Below are 23,916 nucleotides of genomic sequence, written 5' to 3'. Positions count from 1 at the left end.
CATAACCCCCAAAGAGTCACAATAATAAAGATCGCCCTGTGACCCTCAAAACCATCCTGGCTTAGAAACAGCCGGATATAGTACAAAATCTAATCGCCGAAGGATTGGTCTGCGTTAGCTTGTGAGAAGATATGTAATATTCCCCCCTCCATGCGTCCTGCGCAGTCATGCAAAACCTGAACAAGTGTTGTAAATCTTTTACCTGTGTCCCGCAGAGGTCACAACATATGCCTACCGCCAGACCGCATCTTCCCAAATTAGACTTTGTAGCAGTTCCATTCTGTAGCAGTTTCCACATAAACAATTTCCACTTGGGCATGATGTTCAGTGACCAGAGGATTTTATAGAGACCTGAGACGGGGTCAGTGAAACATGTTGAATCCGAATGTTTAAGGAATGCATACCCCGTTTTGACCGTGTAATGACCCGATTTATGGAATTGCCAGTACAAGTAATCCTCCGAGTCACTACCATTACCCGGTAACTCCATACTCGCCATTAAGGAAGCGTCTGTGTGGACAAACGCCGAATTTAGGCGAGCGAGGTTCCACTCACTTCCTGTAACACCCCCAAATTACTCTCCAATAATAATGATTACAAAACCTCATTAAGAGACTAACTTAAGAGCATTACCGCCACGTGATTACGTAAGGCTTTTCAAAACAGAGACTTGCAGTGGAGAAAATACATACTTAACTTTTATATTTTGATAATAGTAGTAATAATAGCTTTCAAAATTGAACCATATTAGAACTGTCCATACATAACGTCAACCATGAAACCTAGACTACATAATTATCGCCCTTCATCCCCATTTGCCACATTTAGATCACGTCAAGTCATCATCACCTATCTACTTATAATAATGATAAGTAGGGCCAAGCCAAAACAAAAGATAAATACGTATTAGCAAAACGCTAAGTACATACCAATGTTAGATACGTAAAATCAAGTTATTTAATTAAACATGCTTTCGTAAGATTTAGCATTTATTCAAACCTTCCATAAATAGAAACTTCACATTAAGAAACGTTTAGAAACATTCCAAAAACTATCACATTTCAAAACCAACGACTTTCCCAAAATAGATTCCAATAGAAATGGAAGATCAATATTTTCGTAAACCATTTTTCCACCTAAGTGTGAACACCCCCCAAGCTAGTAACTCCTTACATAGTGCTATCAAGGGGAAAGACTAGGTCATACATAGTCCATAGTCTTCAATTTTATCTCCACATAATGGAAGTCATAAAATCCAATATATATCTTTGATAAATCAACCTTCCAATTTCCGTGTATGGATTTCAACAACATTTGCTCTTTAAAATGAATTTGAATTCAAGTATGTGTATAAACAACTTTTAGAACATTGAAATTATTTCCAAAGATCAAACAGTAAAACATTTCACAATATTCATTTCATAAACATTCATAAATCCTTGTTCAAGATTCAAACATATTTCATCATTCAAAACACAATACACATTTGTATAAAATCACATATTTAAAGATCTAGCCACGAGTACGTACCTTGATCTTTACAACTATTCCACCTAGATTTACAACCACGAACTATCTCCTAAATAAACATTATATGGAGTATTTTAAATAAGAATCAAATACGAAACCTTAAAAAAATCATAAATTGAAAATAGATATTAGTTTTGAAAGACTAAAAGCAAAATAATATAAAGTAGCAAAGCTCACGGGAAGGTTCACGTTGAAAAGGAAGAGTCAGATATTGCAGAGGCCATATCTCATAGTATATAATTCCGAATTGGGTGATTCTTGAGCCTAACCTCAAGGATGTTTTGAGAAGAACAACTTTGTCTCAAATAGAAAAAGGCTAAAAATGAACAAAAGTGGATGAAAAATGGCCTGGAGCATATACGGGATGAAGAAGTACGAAAATGGGAGGAAGAGAGAAGACAAAAGGATGGAACTTTAAGGGCAAGAGACTTTTGGCTTAAAATGGCTGAACTTTGGGTCCTATTTATAGAGTTTGAGAGTCCTATTGACATCATGTATGATGTCAACAACTTGGGGGTCAAGGAACTTTATGAGGTCATGTTATTGACATCATGTATGATGTCAACAACTTGGGGGCCAAGTATTCAAGTTTGTAAGAGAAGTTTGTGACTTTGGTCATGCTTTAGGAGTAAGAAATGGACTTAGGCCTTTGGCAAAGAAATACTCAAGGTAGAAAAAAAAAATCTTATTTTCGGCTACTAAATTCCCGACTTGCATATTAAAATCTTTTTGTAAAACATAATTTTAACCAAATGATTTTCGTAAATAAAACTAAATAAAATTCATTTGTGTCACTTTAAAACATAATAATATGTATTATTAATAAACTATGACGTATTCAAGTCCAAACATAATTAATATTTCACAAAACGGGTTTAAAAATACGGGGTATTACACTTCCCGACGGGCAAATGAAGTGACTCGCTTTCCAATCCTTAGCCTGGCGTAAAGTGACCGAAGATTTAAATTCTGGTACTCTTCCATTCAACCACCTATCCTTCCCTGCCACTATAGACCTACCATTTCCCACCTTCTAACCACAACCCTCGAGCAGCGTATTCCCTGCTCTTATCAAACCCCTCAATCCCCAAGAGAAATTCTTATTCCGATACTGAACCTGATGACCTTTAGCTAGTGGACTCTGAAACCGGACGGCAGTCAAACTTGCGTGAGTAAGAGCTGAGGGTTGTAAAATTGTAGACACCTAAAAATGTCTCCCCAAAACCAAATTCCCGATGATGAACAACCTTTCACCGCCACTATTGGTCGGGTTAAGTATTTAATCCCGAGAGTGCTTAAAAATAACGTATTTAATTAAATTCAATTTTTCAATAGTCCATGGATCAGTCTTGATGTTTGGTCAAAGTATAGATTTTTTTAGTTTCAGCCCAAACCTTTTTTATTTTATTGTTTTATTATTTATTTTGGCCCAAACCTTTTATTTATTTTATTTACTTATTTTTTTATTTTAGCCCAAATAATAATAAAATCAGAAAATGGCCTGAAATTATCAATCGGCACTTAAAATGCTGAATGAAATTAGGGTTAAAAATGAATTTAGACGGAAAAGCGGACTGAAAATTCCCGCGTCACGGCAACAGTCCACCGTGTCACGGGAAACTTTCCCGTTTGACGGTGAGGTTCCCCGTGACACGGGAATTTCTGTGTCCTTTCCGCGTAAACCCTTAATGCGTTTTCTCCCCCATTCACTAAATATTTCCCGCGTCACACAAAATGTGCACCGTGTCACGGGAATGTTTCCCGTCTGACGGTGGGATTTCTTGTGTCACGATACACTTTGCCGTGTCGCGGGATACATTTTTTAGGGTTTTTATCATTTTAGGGTTCCGTGTGTTCCCTCGGCACATTTTTCCTATAAAAACCCCCTCATTTCTGATGTACGGGACATCAATTAATTCTCTATTTTTCTCTCTTCTATGCTCTAGCCTAAACACTAGCCTACCCTTCTTTTTTCAAAATTCCTTCTTCAAGTACTCCAAGGAGTCCATACTTTACTCGTGGTTCTGTCCTTAAGCCAAGGCGTGAAAAGTAGAACTGTTAGAAGGTTTGGCCCCAATTCAATTCTATTTAATTTAATTTAATTATTGTGTTATTATTATTTCCTTGAAGTTACTAACTGGTTTATTATTTTGTAGTTGCAAGCAAACAGAATCAAAGTAAGAATTATGAATTTGGACAACCGGTTTAGGTTCCTTTTTAATCTTGTTGTTTAATCAAGTGATCACTAATATTTTAGAATTATGTGTTGCATTAATATTCAACCAATTTAGCTTAATAATAGATTGGAGCAAATTGAATATTTTGTTTGTATGCCTTTGAGATCGCAGGAATCACTTTTCACTATAAGAATCGAGTATAGGCCAATACGGGCGAATGTGACTCCATGACTCACTTCGTACCATCATCCCCGATCCTCCTTTCGTGATTCCGAACCATATGGAGGCTCCCTACTTTCCTTGTCCTTAATTGTATACGTCAATTCCCACTTCCTAAAACTGCCAAGCATATTCACACATGCTTAACGTAGGCGCACTTCGAACGACGCCTACAATTTGGCGACTCCATTGGGGAGGATTCTTGGTTATTTATCGATTTGAGTGATCGGTATTTAATTAAGATGAGTGGATGAGACTTGAAAGAATCTTGAAAAATATTCCTGTGATTAATTTGGCATTTTTTCATAAGCATAGACATTTTAACGTCGCGTTTAGGTCTGTCGCGTAGGAAAAATTGAATAACTTGATTGCGTACGAAGAAAAACAGGGCACCAGACAGATTTTCTAATTGACGTGCCACGGCAGAATATGCCATGTCACGGTGCAGTACACCGTCTGACGGTGTGCAGTACCGTGGCACGGGAATCTCTGTCGTGGCACGGGAATCTCTTCCGTGTCACGCCAGTCCTAAAATCAGTCCGGTGGCTTGTTTTATCTACTCACAGTCAACTTCCTTCGATTTTTCTAAAAAAACGTGTGTGTTCTACATGCGTCTTAGCCCCGGGGGATTTAAGCTCTATCAACCCAAAAACGCTCATGGCAATAAGGGTTCATCCGAGTTATTAAATCCACCCAAACCATGGAGTTGAGTTTGATTTCATCACGAACTCGCGGAGCCGCCCGTTGGCATACACCCTCAAGGGAGGCTGCCTTGCTAACGCGTCCAAACTCTTAACCATGGTACCTTATTGACACCAAATAAACCTGACCATAGTCGAACATAGAACTTGACCATAGGTTGCGAACTATTCTTTGCATCATTGTGCCTACATGTTTTATATTTAGTCGTTCTGATCCTAACTTTAACGATCTTTCTTTGTCTATAGTGAATTATTTTATGACTAACGATTGCCAATGGGCCGTACTCACTTAGTAATTAGCAAAACAAAAAGGGAAGGGTTGTCGCGACACGGGACTGTCCACCGTGGCACGGTGGAATTGCCAAAAAAAACTCGTGCCACGTCAGCATCCACCATGGCACGGGAAAGTTTTTCGCGCCACGGGAAACTCTACCATGTCACGACAAATTTCCACCGTGGGGCGGTGGACCTGCAGCAAAAAAAAAAAAGTGCCACGTCAGCATCCACCGTGGCACAGGAAATTTTATCGTGGCACGGGAAAGTTCACTGTGTCACGGAAATTTCCACCGTGGCACGGTGGATTTCCCAAAAAATAAAAAAAAATTTCGTGCCACATAAGCATGCACTGTGTCACGAGAGAGTTCACCGTGGCACGGGAAAGTTCACCGTGTCACGACAATTTCCACCGTGGCACGATGGATTTCCAAAAAAAAAAAAAACCACCGCGTCACGGCAACTTGTACCGTGACACGGTACAGTTTTCCGTGTCACGGTGCCCTTGAAATAAGTCCAGTCAGCTTTTTTTAAGTCTTCCGTGTTAATTTGGTCCTCGTGTCAGTCATTTTTGTTATTGTTCACATGTCTAGCCATACGATCATACCACGAGTCTTATAACATCACTTAGTCACTCACGAGTCAAGTATAGTCCACACACTTTCTTTATGTTCCGACTCGAGCCGTGCACCAGGTCATTTATGATCGTATATTAGGTTCATGGTCCCTTTTTCGTCATAATAAAAAAATGAGTGGAGTTTTCTCACCTGTTTTCAAATGTCTATTTTTTCCTTCCTTTCCTATCTTGAGAAATGAGTCAAACAATTAAGTGAATTATTTTATTTCACAGTACTTGGTCAAGGAACAGGGATAGATTAATACGGTTCGAGTCATTACCGCAACAATCTCTCAGATCTAATAGGCATTCAAAGAGAACTTTGTTATCTCCATTACTCATCACCTTTCAATGGCCACTAAATAAGATATTGAGAACATCAACAAATCCATCGAGGCACTGTCTTCCATGATGCAAACCCTTACCACTAGGGTCACTACAATGGAACAAAACAAGGTCACTGTTTCCACCCTTGACAAACTGAAGGAACAAATGAGTAAGATTTCTGAGGATTTCACATATGTGGAACGGCCTCCCACTCCTTTGGATGTGAAGGACAGACTCCCTAAAAAGTTCTCCACTGCTGATATTCCAAAGTTCAAGCCTACTGACAGTCCAATATTCCATTTGAAGGCATTCTCTGCAACCATGGCTCTTAAGGGATTGGACGTAATACTCTTCCCTACGGTGTTCCCTCTCTCCTTAGAACATGCTTGCCAACAATGGTTTTATTCCTTAGATGCCAAGCATACTGCGACTTGGCAAGATGTCACCGACAGTTTCATGAATCGTTACTAGTGTAACATTCAAACAAAAACTTCTAAACGTGAACTCTCCATTCTCAAACAGAAAGAGAATGAAGGCTTCACCGCTTACCTGAACAGGTTGAGGGAAACAGCTTCACTCTTGGTAGATCCTCCCAAAGAAAGAGAGATGGTTCGCCTTTTTATTCAAAATCTGACTCATAAATATAGGGAACATCTCAAATTTCTACCACTGAACAATTTCGAAGCTGTATACGACATCGGTATCAATATCGAGTGTTGAGTAATTAGGTTTTGATGATTGTAAACTAATGATGATTATATATCTAATGTGTTTGATAAGTTGTTCATAGAAAGAACAAGTTATACTTGGAACATGATACAAGGAACCTGAGCAGTCACATATATATATATATATATATATATAAGGAACTTAAGCAATATATGATAAGCAATAGAAGAACAAGAACAATAATGAGTGTTATGGTTGATAAGCATGAAGATGGCTATGGAACTATGAAGGTAACTATGTAAATAGGTGTTTGCATATGTTAGCTTCATAAGGTAAGTACACTATGCATACATGAGTTGTATATGTGTAGGAGTATTTACATAAGGTTTGAGTTTAATTAGTTCTCTCACTTGAAGTTTGTTATGACAAACAAACTTCAATCTAATGTTTCTCTTAAGTGTTTATGTGAAGACAGGAATTGACTTAGGTGAAGTCAATGGGTTGGAACATAGAACACTTCAAGAGGAACAAGAAGGAATGAATGAACCTAAAGGAGGTTCTCCCACAAGAACCAAACCACGAAGGAACCAGAAGATATTCTCTAACGAGATGCAGAAGGAACTTTCGGCAGGCTTTCCCACAAAATCCGGAGCATGTTCCCTAACAGGTACATGAAGAGTTCCATGTTCCCTAACAGGTACATGAAGAGTTCCCTAACAAGAACTTATTTCTCTAACAAGAACTATCTAAGTTCCCTAACAGGAACTTGCCCCGAGAACTAGAATACATCAATACTACAAGATTCCAGAACAAAAGTTTCAAAGAAACAACATGAAGACGGAGAAATTGAAGTATATCGCTCTAGGATTCATGTAAGTATGTTGGACATAAAATTCAGTCTGGAACAAGTTTAAAGAACCAAGGTGAACTCATGATAGTCAATGAAATTAGAGTTACTGACTTGTTAGGAACTCAGAGACTGTCAGAGTTCCGAAACCTAATCGGAACTTACGTCTGCACGTCGTTAAAGGTCGCAGGTCAAATTTAATGATATATATTTATCTACCACGTGCATATCTTTTAAGGATTTGGTTTTACAGAATAAAGATATTTATTTTCTAATAAATCCTTTTGGAAAAAGATAAGTTATTTTTGGAAAATATTTTCAGTAAAATAAGTTTTAAATAAAATCTAATTTTATGGCAAGTATATCTTTTGTAAAAAGATATGGTAAGTATATCTTTTATTAAAAGATATATTAGTATATTTGGAAAATATAATATTTAGATAAAATATGATTTTATGGTAAATATATCTTATTATTATTGATAGAATATATTCTTGACAAAAGATATATTTTTGGAAAACTTATTTTTGGAAAATATCTTTTATTTCTATCTTTTAATAAAACTTATCTTTTACGAAAAGAATAATTTGGGTGTACTATAAATATGCTCATATGTATTCATTCAATGTTGAGGTTGACGAATTGCAGTGGTCGTACTTAATGGTTTCAACCTTCACCACGAAGCTAATTCAAACCTCCAGGTCGAAGTCCCAGTCAGGTTCCGGTTACAGTTTGTCTAGTAAGTTCCAGACAGATCTCGAGTGTCCAGCATATTAGTTTTATCTCTTTATTCATTGGTATGTATTTAGAGTTATTCTTTGAGATCTTGTAATTGGGAAAAAGGGTTTTGAGTGTTTTATGTATTGGGGTGTGAGAGTTCGTGAGGATTCTCGTTATAATTATATTTTAAGAGTGCAATGTGTGAGCTTCTAGGTGAGGCCGATTGAGCTTCTAGTGTGAGGCCGAGTGTGTAGTACTTTGGTGGTACGAGTGAATCTAAGTGTGGTACTTAGATTGGGTAGGATAGGGTCCTATCAAGTAGCAAGTCCAGTGAGGAACTTGTGAAATAAAGGTCCGTGTCTAATAGGTTGTAACTTGGTGTTTGCCCTATTATAGTGAAGTGTGTTTGAAATCCCTAAGGTAGGGTCGAGGTTTTACTTCCAGTTGGGCCCTGGATGGTTTCCTCGTAAAATCCGCTTTGCATTGTCTAAGTTCTTAATAGCAATCAATTTTATATTCCGCGAAAAGTAAGCACTAGGAACATACTACAATTCACCCCCCCTCTTGTAGTATATCATCCGAATTAACAATTGGTATCAGAGCCAATGCTCTTGATAAACCGGGAAACCCCGAGGAGCAAGTTCCAGGCTAGGATGGATATCTACGAGGAATGCAGCAATTGGAACTCAGACTCGGAATGTTCCCAACACAACATGAAGACCAAAATTTACATGTAAAGCAAAATTAATTTAAAGATTAACATATTGGAGGTAAGTGTCCCGTCTTTGAATTCTTTGTTATATTCATGTTATTATGTGTGCGAGTTCCTTGTAGTATTTCTAGTTAATTTGTTGATTTTATTGTTAATGTTTTAAAATCAATTTTTTGTAACCTCAAATCTGATTTCTAGTGTGAAAAGATTTTTTTTCAAATTTACAAATTGATTAATTTTCAGTTTACTAGAAATAGTTCAAGGAACTTATTGTATAGAATTATGCATATTTGGTCTTTCAGAACCTGGACTAACCCTGTATGGAAACTTAATTCTTTGGGCAAGGTAATGAACGTATATTTTGAATATTTTCCAAAGAATGACCTTATCATGTGTATGTGTTGTTCTGAATATTTATTATGTAGACACATGATGTTTATTGTTAGTAAAGATAGTTTGTTTAACCGTAGTTGTTTTAATTATGGATTATTGATGTCTATTACTAACATGAAGGTACCCAATATAAATTGGGTAACCAAAGCCAAAAGATGACTGATTTTGCAGGCTAAGTGAGTGGAGACAACTTATTAATAATGATGATCTTTGGTTGTTTGTATATAAGCAATTATGTGCAAATTCCTCTCACTAGAAAGCCTTTATAAGAGGTTTGTAGTAGGTGAAGCGACAACATGGATAAGTGTGTAAGTCGCCTATACATCTCTCTGTAAATATTGGTCATGTGCTTTTGGTATGTATTGATCCTTCACAAATTCCTATTAAAATTCAATTTCCCATTTCTTTGAAGGTTATTCGTGAATGGATGTAAAAGAGAAGTTGTTTTGAAGCTTATAACATATATCATGATAAACTAACTTCTTCTAGTTTGGTGCTGGTTCTTAATGATTGTTTTGTAGGTTTGTCTATTGAGATAAATCGGTGCATAAAAGTTTGTTCCGTTAGGAACTTGGTGCTTAACTAGTTGGAACTTGATGAACTTGAATTGATAAAATAGATTTAGGATATAGGAATAACAAAGCTTCTATATCAAGGTGCTATAGGAGTTATTGTACAAGTTCCTGTTCAACTTCTTATTCAAGTTCGAGTCAAGTTCCTATTGTTCAAAGTTCTTTGGAACCAAGCATAAATTCCTGTAGCAGACTCTTATGAAGGATGATGAGTTAAGATGATTATCTTTGTCTACGTGTTGGAGATCCATAATTTCGTTTATGGAACGACATCCAAAAGGGAGTATTTTTACTGAAACTTTATGTTTTAATACTTTTATGCTTTAGGTTTTATCTTTCTCTCTTGACTAACCTACTAACCTTTTGAAAGCACAAAAGAATTCTCTTGGGTTTTGATTTTTCAGGTTATATCTTCAGAATGAATATTTGAGGAACTTTGACAAGGTGTTGAAGAACTTGAGATTAAACCAACACGTTCCTCTACCCAAGATACAATGGTCAAAAGGACCAGAAGGGCATGTTCCAACCTGATATCAATAGGAACATGAACAGTTGAAGGTGCATAGTAGGAAGGAACTCGTAGTATCTCGACAGCGAGGTTCCAAAGGGATGATGATTGTCAAATCAAGATATTTCCTGCTATAAACCTACAATGGAATAACTTTGACTTATAAGACTAACACATAAGGTAAAATTGTTGCATAACAGGTGGTTAGCAAGTCAAGTTCCTATACCATTGTGAACATTTTTCTTGTCAAGTTTTTTATGCACATTTTTGTGTTTTAAATGCTTGGAACTCTAGATGTTTTACGAAATAATTCTATGCTTCAAACTGTAAACATGTTAATCTTTTTATGCTTGATAAACCTAGTAGGAACTCGATAATAGGTATATGTATACGTAAGTTCCAAACAGGTAAAGATTGAGAAGCATGAGGATTAAAACATGTTATATTCTCTTTCAACATCGGGTAGATGGTAAGCAACACTAATCCGTTGGATCTTAGTGATATTGATTTGTTTATCATGTGATATTTAGAGACTAATTGAAAGATATGTCTTGTTTATAAGTAATAAACGCAAATGGACACTTGGTTACTTTTCTCTATAGAAGAGATGATGAACTATTTGTTGAAAGTCTTTTCTATCACAGGGTTTGTTGATAAATGCTCATTATTTATGAAGTTATGGATCTAACAATGGAACCTAGTTCCAGTCATGTTTGATGTTTGTAGTAGGAACACAGGATTGACAACAAGTTTCCAACTTTGAATCATGAAAGACATGAAGAGAACAAAGTTACATGCTAATGGTCTTTGCAGGTTCTTTGGAATAGTTTTCAATGTCTCTTACTACATCATCAATACTGAAGCAATAGATCTTTGATTAACAAGACACCCTATGTTCCACTTAGGGATGTTTGATGATAGAAGTGCCAAGGAGATTTACCCATAAACACCTAGATCAGTAAAACAAAAAGAGTTTACACTATCATGTTTGATGTGCAAAAAGTGAACATATTTTGAGACTAACATGTTTGTTCTCATCAAGCATGTTATAAAAGATGAACTCGCAAATTCTTGTAGAACTAACTGAGTTCCTAGTAAAGAAATATGTCACTAAGGATAACAGCAAGGGCTAGCTACACATGTTGAGGAAATTTTAGATGTTAAGTTCCAACTTATGCAGCAAAGTTCAATGAACTCAATACAAGAAAGCAAGTTCCGACGAAGTTCCAGAGCTGAGATAATATTTGTTCCGACCAGCAAAATCTCAACAAACTATGGAGCTACAGTGTCTTATATGCATATGTAACTAAGGTCGAGCCTCATGACATTGAAGCATTTGAGGATGGAGCTTGAAGGTTAGATGTGTAACCAGAACTCAATGAGCTTAAAAGGAAGAAAGTGTTTGTTACGTCCTGAACCTATTCTAGAACACCTAAAAAAGGTCGGAGATTAAAAAGAGTATTCTGGAAAAAGCTTATTGAGTAAGGCACGTGATTGGAACAAGGCCATGTTGGTTCTTATAGGAAACAACTAATACAGAGGTATGTATTGTTTTTCAGGAACTTGTTGCTCGTATAGCTAGACTTGAAGGTAATTGAATATGATTTTATCTTGCTGTTTATATGGGATTAGAGTTGTACCACATGGATGTCTTTTGTATAACTTTTTGTTATAGATGTCTATGTGGAACATACTCTAGGATAGATTGCTATCCAAGTTCCTTCTTGAAAATTGAGCTTTAAAATTGTCAATTTTGTTTTCAAGATGGACTAAGGTATTAGTTGTACTTATTTACATTGATTATATTTTTGGTACAACTAACGAGCCATTGTGCATTGGTTTTTGATGATTCTATGATGAGAAAATATATTTGTAAGCATTAACCACTGACAATAGAACTTGAGTTAGAAGTGGAAGTTCATATTAAATTTGAGATCATCAAGGAACAAAACAACCACTTCAAGAACTCCAAGGTAAGCCATCATGTCAACCAATGTTTTAAAAGTTATATTTTTACTGGTTATAGATTACATAAGATATAAGTTCCTTTTCACATGTCGGCATTAGATGAATTAAATTGATATATTTTTGGTATGAATGCAATATGTGAATTTGTGAATTGATTCTCTTATGGTTATGTCTTGACTTGTCATATTCTTGTTTATTGCTTAATGGAACAAGACTTGATGAAACATAACATGAGTATAAAGTATTTTTTCCCATAAGTTATGTCAAGCCGGGGTTCCTATGTTATACTTAAAGTAAAGAATATGCGCTTATTGTTTATGTGTCACACTTAGTTCTTGTGTTGTAAAAGACATACTCACTTGCCTAAGAGTATTAGAGATCTCATAATAGAACTATGGGTGCCGTCAAACACAGAGTTCCTAAGTTGCCAAAGGAACAATGGAAGAAACTTTAATGGAACAAGATAGGTAAGTTCCCAGACCGTTTGTAACTCACTTGTTTAAATTTCAGAGGGAACTAGCCTATCTTTTAGCCAACTTTCAAGCATCTACGCCATATATCTTTGATCGCAACATTATTCTACAACTCTAAGTTGTGTGTCCGTGTTGCATATAATTTAATTGTCCCATATTTAGAAAATCGAAAATTCTTATTAACCCAATTCAATTTCCTCTTTCCGTTCACACACTTTTACTTCTTATTCTTAATTCCCATGAGCTCTAAGTTTGTTCACCATCTTTTTATGGTTCAATGAAACGTGAAAAAGGGTGATTACATGTTGAGGGGGAAGTTGAAGAAAAAGAAATAAGTAAGTACTTGAAAAGGAAGAAGAATGGTAAGGGACTTAGGGGGAATAAGGTAGGAACCAAGAATTCAAAATGGTTCAGATCTGGTTGTGGAACTCAAGTGTATGAGTAAATATTCTCTTCATTAATTTAAAATGTGTTATATTAGGAAATCATGCAAAATTTGTGTAATGACACCCTTTTTTAAAAAAAAAGGAGAAAGAAAAGGAAAAAGGGCGATCAAGTATTTAATTTCCTAGATATCTATATATGAAGAATGTTGACTATGTTGATGTCGTGTACTCGTATACTTGGTGAGCTAGTGAAGGAACAATAATAAACAATGAAGGAACTTAACTATGATGAAACTGAAATCTATTTAAGTTCCAGTATGGAGAATGTTCCTCAAAGAAGTTGGTGGTTAAGGTAAGGGAACTTGGTTATCAATTGTCAAGATGAATAATGTGTTGTGTTTAGCAGGAGGTTCAAGAATATGAAATGAAGAACAAATGCAATGAACCTCATCTTAAAAGGTCTAAACGAAGAGCACAAATTCCACTTCATGTTCCCTCTACTTATTTTGTTCCATATGCTTCTTTATATATCCTTTGAGCTTGCGCTTTCATTTGCCTATTCATGCAATCCATTTCTAACTTTTTAGCTTTGATCTTTACTTGATTTTTAACTTCTTATTTGTCAAGTTCAATTAAGGGTTTTGAAGTTGGGTCTTTGGATTGTGAGTTGGAAATTAGTGTGGAAATAGTTTCCAGTTTGAAAAGTGAGTACCTTGAGGCTTTTAGGAACAACAAGTGTTTAACCATTATATATTTACTTATTATATGTTGGTAGGTGTGACATATGACTTTATGTGTGTGTAATTTATGGAAAACAAACTTGTGGAACAATACCCTTTTTGATAAAGACAAAAGGGGAAGAATATGTATGATGCTTATGGTATGTAGTAGTTAAGCCTAAAGTATATATATATATTGATAAGTGTATTGCTAAGTTTCTAACTATGTGAAGTTCCTGTGTATGTTCCTAACTTGTTCTAAATGTTATTTCCTTGAAGAACTAAGGGGGAATAAATGTACAACGATTTATCCTTTAATGTGTGATAAGCATCATTAGTTTGTCATCATCAAAAAGGGGGAAATTGTTGAGTAATTAGGTTTTGATGATTGTAAACTAATGATGATTATATATCTAATGTGTTTGATAAGTTGTGCATAGAAAGAACAAGTTATACTTGGAACGGGATACAAGGAACCTGAGCAGTCACATATATATATATATATATATATATATATATATATATATATATATATATATATATAAGGAACTTAAGCAATATATGATAAGCAATAGAAGAACAAGAACAATGATGAGTGTTATGGTTGATAAGCATGAAGATGGCTAAGGAACTATGAAGGTAACTATGTAAATAGGTGTTTGCATATGTTAGCTTCATAAGGTAAGTACACTATGCATACATGAGTTGTATATGTGTAGGAGTATTTACATAAGGTTTGAGTTTAATTAGTTCTCTCACTTGAAGTTTGTTATGACAAACAAACTTCAATCTAATGTTTCTCTTAAGTGTTTATGTGAAGACAGGAACTGACTTAGGTGAAGTCAATGGGTTGGAACATAGAAGACTTCAAGAGGAACAAGAGGGAATGAATGAACCTAAAGCAGGTTCTCCCACAAGAACCAAACCATGAAGGAACTAGAAGATATTCTCTAACGAGATGCAGAAGGAACTTTCGGTAGGCTTTCCCACGAAAGTCGGAGCATGTTCCCTAACAGGTACATGAAGAGTTCCATGTTTCCTAACAGGTACATGAAGAGTTCCCTAACAGGAACTTAGTTCTCTAACAAGAACTATCTAAGTTCCCTAACAGGAACTTGCCCCGAGAACTAGAATACATCAATACTACAAGATTCCAGAACAAGAGTTTCAAAGAAACAACATGAAGACGGAGAAATCGAAGTATATCGCTCTAGGATTCATGTAAGTATGTTGGACATAAAATTCAGTCTGGAACAAGTTTAAAGAACCAAGGTGAACTCATGATAGTCAATGAAATTAGGGTTACTGACTTGTCAGGAACTCAGAGACTGTCAGAGTTCCGAAACCTAATCGGAACTTACGTCTACACGTCGTTAAAGGTCGCAGGTCGAATTTAATGATATATATTTATCTACCACGTGCATATCTTTTAAGGATTTGGTTTTACAGAATAAAGATATTTATTTTCTAATAAATCCTTTTGGAAAAAAATAAGTTATTTTTGGAAAATATTTTCAGTAAAATAAGTTTTAAATAAAATCTAATTTTATGGCAAGTATATCTTTTGTAAAAAGGTAAGGTAAGTATATCTTTTATTAAAAGATATATTAGTATATTTGGAAAATATAAGATTTAGATAAAAGCTGATTTTATGGTAAATATATCTTATTATTATTGATAGAATATATTCTTGACAAAAGATATATTTTTGGAAAACTTATTTTTGGAAAATATCTTTTATTTCTATCTTTTAATAAAACTTATCTTTTACGAAAAGAATAATTTGGGTGTACTATAAATATGCTCATATGTATTCATTCAATGTTGAGGTTGATGAAGTGAAGTGGTCGTGCTTAATGGTTTCATCCTTCACCACGAAGCTAAGTCAAACCTCCAGGTCGAAGTCCCAGTCAGGTTCCGGTTACAGTTCGTCCAGTAAGTTCCAGACAGATCTCGAGTGTCCAACATATTAGTTTTATCTCTTTATTCATTGGTATGTATTTAGAGTTATTCTTTGAGATCTTGTAATTGGGAAAAAGGGTTTTGAGTGTTTTATGTATTGGGGTGTGAGAGTTCGTGAGGATTCTCGTTATAATTATATTGTAAGAGTGCAATGTGTGAGCTTCTAGGTGAGGCCGATTGAGCTTCTAGTGTGAGGCCGAGTGTGTAGTACTTTGGTGGTGCGAGTGAATCTAAGTGTGGTACTTAGATTGGGTAGGATAGGGTCCTATCAAGTAGCAAGTCCAGTGAGGAACTTGTGAAATAAAGGTTCGTGTCTAATAGGTTGTAACTTGGTGTTTGCCCTATTATAGTGAAGTGTGTTTGAAATCCCTAAGGTAGGGTCGAGGTTTTACTTCCAGTTGGGCCCTGGATGGTTTCCTCGTAAAATCCGCTTTGCATTGTCTAAGTTCCTAACATCAATCAGTTTTATATTCCGCGAAAAGTAGGCACTAGGAACATACTACAATTCACCCCCCCCTCTTGTAGTATATCATCTGAATTAACATCGAGGATGAGCTAATAAAGACTGCTGGTAGTAACAATAATAACACTTGGAAAAACAAGAAGAACGAACATCCTTCTTCTTTGTCTTCTAAGCACGAAAATACTATCAACAATATAAGCCAAGTTGATCTCAATGAAGTGTTAGCTCTTGATACTCCATTGCCCAAGAAGAAAAGAACTTACACTTCTTTAGGAATGACTTATGATGCGACCTTTGATCGCCTTTACAGTCAAGGCTTGATCACACCTATTGGGCCATTTCCAAAGCCAAAACCTGAAGAAAGGAGCGCCAAATGGAATCCCAATGCCCATTGCAAGTACCATCAAGGAAGGGGCCACTCTACGGAGCAATGTTGAAATTTGAAGGACGTTATTCAAGACTTGGTGGATGCAAACAAACTTCCTGTCCCTCCAGGCGGCAAGAAATAATGAACACAAGGCACACAGCAGATCCTTCGTGCAAGATTTCATGATTTCTTTCTTTATCAATCATCTCCATTCCCCCATTCATGTCTAGCATAGGTTTTCCATTTTGAATTTTTATACGTTTCATGTGTTGCGTTCACCTTTTCCATTAATAAAATGAGCAAATTTCCTTTACATCTCGATCATAGAATTTTTCATTCATTCATTAATTCTAAAAAAAAAATCAATTACTGAACTACACCCAAGGTACACCAATGACTTGAGGCACTTTTGCAACCCTGTCATTCCATGTTAACCGTTCAATCACATTCCATTTCTTCATCAACCATTTTGAGCCTCGTCTTACGTTTGACCTTCATTTCTTCAACCCACATTTACTTAACCCTGGGATCGGAAGATGTGTAATTTTATAACATTCAAAAAGCAAGTAAAAAAAAAACAGCAAAGCAACAATAAAACAATGTCTAAAGGCAAGTGTTCCAATCACTAGGTGAAAATATGAATTGGCCACCGGTTCAAAACCCCCCAAGGCCACCGGTTTTGAACCGGTGGTCATTTAAGGGGTGACAATAAACCAAAGCAAGGCCACCGGTTCAAAACCAGTGGCAAAAAGGCTTAAAGCCACCAGTTAACCGGTGGCAATAATACTTCCCGCTAGGGGTGTACACCGGTCCAAAACCGGACCGGACCTGGACCGGACCTGTTTGGACCGGGGACCTGAATTGGGTAATTATGAGGACCGGGGACCGGACCTGAATTAACAGGTCCGGTTCCGGGCTAGACCTGAAAAATCAGGTCCGGTCCAGGTTTGGACTTGAATGGACCTGTTTTGTGATTTTTTCGTTTTTTTTTATTTTTTTTAATAAAAAACTTGTTGGACCTGCGTATGGACCTGCGTATGGACCTGTTTTGTGATTTTTAGACCTGTTGCATAATTAAATAATTACATACAAACCAAAATTATTAATCACAAAAGTACAAAACTACATAAAGTCTATAAAAGTATAAAGTCCCAATTCTCAAACACCAAAAATACCAAAAAAAAAAACATAAATTCGATATGAAGTACTTTTGGCTATCTGAAACACTGGAAACACTCTCTTATTATCCTTCATGCTGCGCCTATAACACTCTGCCATCTTGGAAGCCCTTTTCTTTTCTCCAGGTTTAAGATCCCGCCTATTCGATATGAAGTACTTTTGTTTCCACTCCATTGTCACGAACAAACTGTTTCCATCCATCTGTAAACACCAATGGCCTTTCATCATATGTACTCGAGAGTCTGATTTTCCATTTGTGTTTACTTGGCGCTATAAGTGTACACCACGGGGAGTGTTTCTCCTTGAAACACTCCATGAACTTCTGAGGAATATTCTGCAAGAAATGTTCACCAAAAAATTCAATCAAGTGAGCTAATATATATTAATAATATAAGTGCAGTTGCTTTCATAACACTCCATGAAGCATACCTGAATACAAATGCCTAGTTAAGCATCATCTTTGAGAATGAATGAATGGTTAATTGTTGTGTTTTAAAGCAGTTTTTAGGAGATCCAAAGACCTTTTTTTTTTAAATGCAAGATCATTAAAAAGCTGATCTTGTTAACATAAATTCCGGAAATTTTCATGACATCGTTAAGAGAAGTAAATAAACCAATTGGAAATATAAGCAAATAACTAAGAGTATAGAAAATCATCTTGAATAGACACGGATAGAGCACAAAACAAAGTAGGGAGGGTGTCTCTTTTTAAGGATGCTCAGTATTCATTTCAAGACGGTACAAGTTTCATTTGAGTAGGAAAAATTTAAGACAAAACCAACAACCTTAACCTAGGACCTGGGTTTTTCCTTCTTTTCCTTGAACAGAGCTAGAAGAGAGACACCAGCAACCTTGACAACCTTAAATCGGACTCCAGGAATATCTCCCACAGCATGTCCTTTACGACCAAATCCAGCAATCAACACCTCATCCTGCACAAACCACATTTTCTTAGTATGGAAGGAAAAACAGAGCTAGATAATATCAATTTCAAAGTCAAATACAATATAATCAGGTAACAAATATTAGACAAAATTCCACAAACTTCTGCATGATCCACATTTTCAGCATGAATCTACACCCAAACACAACATTAAACTACATACATATAACAGAAGACCTTGACTTCTTTTACCAATCAGGTAACTTCTTTAGTAAAAGGGAACAGTTTATCGTTCTTTGATAAGAAGTATGAATTAGCATTATCTTAGAACAGCTTTTTCCAGATGATTTGCTCATGAAAGGATAAAAAACCAACAGTGTATGACTGATCTTAATTGCTCAAGCTATATACTCTCCACCGCAATACTGTTATGATAGTCTTAAACCACAAAAATAAAGCTGCACATGTACTGAACAGGAGTGGGTGCAGGAGTACTGACAGAAGAATCAGATAAACCAGCACAGAAAGAGTGCGCACTATCATGTTTTATATGTTTCTGGATAAACTGTTATCAAGAGTTTATGATATGAGTATAAGAAAAGCATTGTTACTAATGTTAAACCTTCAGTAATCAGATGCCAGTATTTCTCCAAAAAATCCACAACAGAATTGACATTATTTCTACAATGGTTAACAAATAACTGGAGTTGTTTAGACTTTAAGAGTTTCTACAAAGGTTAACAAATAATTGGAGTTGTTTAAACTTTAACAAACAACATTATTTCTAACACGGTTAACAAATGACAGTTAACAAACTGCTAGTGTATCACTAAGTTTGTGTCGAAAGGCACAAAATACCAGCAAATTCACAACCAAGCAATTTATGAAACAGTAAGTGCATATATGCTTGCAGACATTAATAGAACGGACTTACATTTTCCTCAATGAAGTTCAAACAACCATCATTGGGCACGAAAGCAGCAATCTTTTTTCCATTCTTAATCAACTGCACACGAGCACACTTTCTGATAGCAGAGTTGGGCATTTTTCTGCAATGATAAGTTTATGCAACAACGCTTATATAATGACTAATAACATAGAATTTATGCATCCGAATGCATAAAATCAACTATTCAATTTGAAGCCATGCCAAAGGTCAATGCAAAGTACTAGATAAACACTAGACTACTAGATGTTTACAATCTAATCACTACTTTCTCTACTCTTCTGATTTTATTAAACCCTAAAACCCTAAACTTTAAACTAAAAAAAACCAAAAAAAAAACATAAATTCGAAGATAAACCGTACTTGTTATCAATTCTAAACATTAAACCCTAAAACCCTAAACTTTAAACTAAAAAAAACCAAAAAAAAAACATAAATTCGAAAGAAATTCGAAAATAAACCAAAAAAGAAAAAACATAAATTCGAAAACATTGAAGTAAAAAAAAGAAATTCAACATGCAAACATCAAATAATCATTATAAGCAATTGAAACATGAATAAACATATAAATTCTAACACTTAATTCATTATTTCGAATACAAAATACCCAAACATAATTAGATAATTTAGATTTACATTAAAAAAAAAATAACTTACCGGAGAAATGGAAAATCGCGCAGTAGCTGTCGCATGCGGTGGTCGGTGGGCGCCTGGGCTTCGCCTGAGAGAGTGAGGAAGGCAGGAGGTGTCGGCGGTGGGCGTTGCCGCGTTGGGCTGAGACTGGAGACAGTGAGCGTGACTGCGTGAGGGAGAGGGGGAGACAGCCTGTTTGTTAGGGTTAGAATGAAATGAAAGAGAATTCAAGCGTCACTCAAGCAGCAGCGTTAATTTGATTTTTGAATTTTTTTTTTTTTTTTTTTTTTTTAAAAAAAAAAAATACAATTTTTCCGGGTTTCAGGTCCGGACCTGAAAACCCCGGGTTTAGACCGGGTCCGGACCGGAACCGGGAACCTTGATTTTTAAGGACCGGGACCGGACCTGAATCAACAGGTCCGGGTCAGGTCCGGTCCGGATCAGGTCGGTTCAGGTCCGGTTTCAGGTCCGGTCCAGTTTTTGTACACCCCTACTTCCCGCATTTTTTTTTGGTATTAGTAAGTATTGCCACCGGTTTTTAGGTGGAACTGGTGGCAATAATGCCCAAAAAAAACAAAAAAAAAATTTCATTTTTTTCACTTAAAAATCAAGAGAAACTTAATTACATATAATCATAATATACATCTTTTTTTTTTCCCTAGAAATTGAGAAATAATTATAATATACATAAATTACATGCATTGTATATTCATCAATGAATAAATAGCTAATTTACAATTTTTTTTAAAAAAAATAGCTCTTTGAATTAACCTTGAATCTGCAATAATAGATCTGCAAAAAAAAAACACAAAAAATTAAAACTTTAGATATGAAAAAAAAAATTAAAAAAAAAACACCAAAATCCACAATCCACCCATAACGCATGACCCACGACCCATAACCAACGACCCACCACCCAACAACTCAGAACCAACCACCCACCACCCAGAACCAACCACCCACCACCCAGAACCCTCGACCCACCACCCAGCTTCAACGACCCACGACCCACCCCACCACCTACTTAAATTCACCCCACCACCCACCTAAAACCGCCACACCACCCACCTAAAACCACCGCCTTCGAAAATAACAACCTAAAATTAACAAAAACAGAAAAAATCGACCAATCAACCACCACCAAAAATTAGAAAAAATAAAAAAAAAATTGAAAAAAACACACAAATCTTCATTCGACGACTCTCCATACTTTGAATTAGGTTTACGAGGCCAAATTCGACCATAAAAACTCTAGATCTAGAGTTTTGGTGGTCGAATTTGACCTGAAAACCTATGGTTTCATCACGAGGAGAGAGAAAATGCAACGATGTTGGTGGCTGCGGTGGTCAGTGGTGACGGTGTGGGAAAATGAAAACCGTGTAAAACTTGTTGTTGATGTCGGTCTTGGTGGTTGTAGTGGTCAGTGGCGGTGGTGACGTTGGGAGATTTAGAGAGGGAGAGCGACGAGAGATTTAGAGAGGGAGATTTAGAGAAAGAGAACAGAGAGGGAGAGAAGGAGAGAGAGGGGGAGTAAGAACGAAGGAGAGAAGGAGATAGAGAGAAGGAGGAGAGCAGGAGGAGAGGAAGAGAGGCGATAGAGGAGAGAGAAGATTAGGGTTAGGGTATATAAAGGAAGGGGAAAGAGAATGGTGGGCTTTTTTTTATTATTTGATTATTGCCACCGGTTCAAAACTGATGGCCTTTATCATTTATGCCACCAGTTCGGTTTGAACCGGTGGAAATGTACATATGCCTAATCCCGCCCATTTTTTAAGCCACCGGTTTACAAAAATCGGTGGCCATTGAGCGGTGCCTTTTTCAATTTTTCTACTAGTGAATGTCTTTGATATGAACACGTCTCAAATTGCGTTTCTCATCGAGTGCTCGGCACCGTTCCTGAGAAACATAAATGCTAAGTGAGTGATGGACCGTATTATTTGAGATTGCCTACATTGATTCAAAAGAATGAAAAAAAAAAAATCAAAGCAAAAAAAAATGTGTTGAAAATGAACTTGCAAAATTCAAAATTTTCATATTCACAATTACACATCTTGGGGGCTTCTCTTGGGTCTTGAGCCTTTTACCTCTTTCTTCCTTAAACCATCAACTTAACCACATTACAACCCTTGAAAGACCTCTTTGAGGTGTACATACCCTTGTGCAAAGTTCGGTTAGAGCTACGTTCGGCCTGATTCCTAACGGATACGTAGGCAACCTCACATTGAGGTGCGGCCACATTTATATTCATATCTATGCATGATCGATTCAAAGAATATCCAATGATTATCTCTATATCCCTACCCATTTAGAGCTAGACTTGGGGGCTTGAACCCACATCACATTAGCTTACCCAGCCTAAAGAGTCATCATCTTTGATTCTTCTGACATATATTTCCATCACCATAACCTTTGCAGCCAGCCTTAGTATCACATTCACACACTTCACTCACACATCCATATCCATATGAATCATCCTTCCTTTAAGATCCCTTTATCATGAAATCTTGTTTCAACATTGTGCATGTTTCAAGACAACATTCATTAGAAGAAACATTGTATACTTGCTTAACTTTCTGACCTAAGCAATATTCATTGTTTCATGCATCGCATAATGTGCTGAGAAAAATTTATATATCAATAATTTTTAATCATACAAAGCATATCGTGCTTAGCTCCTTGACCTAAGCAACGTTCATTATGCAATAATCACTTCATCTGTATACGTGCTTAGCTTCCAGACCTAAGTAACGTTCAAGATAGTTTCTTTACACCATATATGATGCTTAGCTCCATGAATAAGTTCATTCATCTACCGTGTCACATGATGTAATTGTCCTTAGCCTCCTGGCCTAAGAACATGCATCATGCATACATTATTTTCAGGACAAGCAATTCAATCCATACGATTCATTTCATCTTGCTCAAGGAGGAAGTTCAAAACTTCTTTCCTTTTTCATTATTTTATTTTGGGGAAGTTCAAAAACTTTTTTCAAAATTTTTATCGAGGGAAGTTCGAAAATAAAATTTCATTTATCACGTCTTTCTTTTTCGGGAGAAAGTCGGTACCCTCCACTCGTCTCATGAAAAAAATGATGGAAAATTTTTGCTTTTGCTTTTGCATTTTCGGTTGCTTGTGTCTATACACGCACACTCAAAGTATACACACACAATCACAAGTCATACTCATCTCATGTCGTGTCGTGTCAAGTTAAACTTGGTCAAGCCAGTTGGTCAAGTCAATCATAGTCTATACGAGTCCCTTCGCAAATTTTATTTTGCAGGTCTCAATTACAGCCCACGTTCGGGGACAAGCGGACCATTTACAGCCCACGTCCGGGGACAAGCGGACCATCTACAGCCCACGTCCGGGGACAAGCGGACCATTTACAACCAGCCCATGTCCGGGGACAAGCGGACCATCTACAGCCCACGTCCGGGGACAAGCGGACCATTTACAGCCCACGTCCGGGGACAAGCGGACCATTTACAACAAGCCCAAGTCCGGGGACAAGCGAACCATCTACATCCCACGTCCGGGGACAAGCGGACCATCTACAACCCACGTCCGGGGACAAGCGGACCATTTACAGCCCACGTCCGGGGACAAGCGGACCATCTACATCCCACGTTCGGGGACAAGCGAACAAACTACAACCCACATTCGGGGACAATC

General features: G+C 36.6%; 1 protein-coding gene and 1 long non-coding RNA gene across 2 annotated transcripts; both read right to left on the bottom strand.

The window, feature by feature from the left end:
* Positions 1–1,396: 1,396 nt before the first annotated feature.
* Positions 1,397–2,001, bottom strand: LOC110714983. Its single transcript, XR_002510182.1, has 2 exons — positions 1,708–2,001; positions 1,397–1,579 (listed from the first exon to the last, which is right to left on the bottom strand). It is a non-coding gene; the product is annotated as an uncharacterized LOC110714983 (long non-coding RNA).
* Positions 2,002–18,537: 16,536 nt separating this feature from the next.
* On the bottom strand, positions 18,538–19,709 carry LOC110714836 (40S ribosomal protein S23-2). The gene is made up of 2 exons (XM_021893388.1): positions 19,599–19,709; positions 18,538–18,713 (listed from the first exon to the last, which is right to left on the bottom strand). Exons 1-2 carry the CDS (start codon positions 19,707–19,709, stop codon positions 18,573–18,575), a joined length of 252 nt encoding a protein of 83 aa, XP_021749080.1. The 3' UTR covers positions 18,538–18,572.
* Positions 19,710–23,916: the final 4,207 nt, after the last annotated feature.

The sequence above is a fragment of the Chenopodium quinoa genome, unplaced genomic scaffold (genome assembly GCF_001683475.1).
Source record: "Chenopodium quinoa cultivar QQ74 unplaced genomic scaffold, ASM168347v1, whole genome shotgun sequence".
Taxonomy (NCBI): Eukaryota; Viridiplantae; Streptophyta; class Magnoliopsida; order Caryophyllales; family Amaranthaceae; genus Chenopodium; species Chenopodium quinoa.
Note: the sequence above shows the minus strand (reverse complement) of the source record. Positions and strands in the feature narration are given on the sequence as shown.

Coding starts and splice junctions, on each gene's coding strand:
- LOC110714836 (XM_021893388.1), bottom strand. CDS start 19,709: ATGCCCAACTCTGCTATCAGAAAGTGTGCTCGTGTGCAGTTGATTAAG. Junction 18,714..19,598: donor TGAACTTCATTGAGGAAAAT/GTAAGTCCGTTC, acceptor TGGTTTGTGCAG/GATGAGGTGTTGATTGCTGG.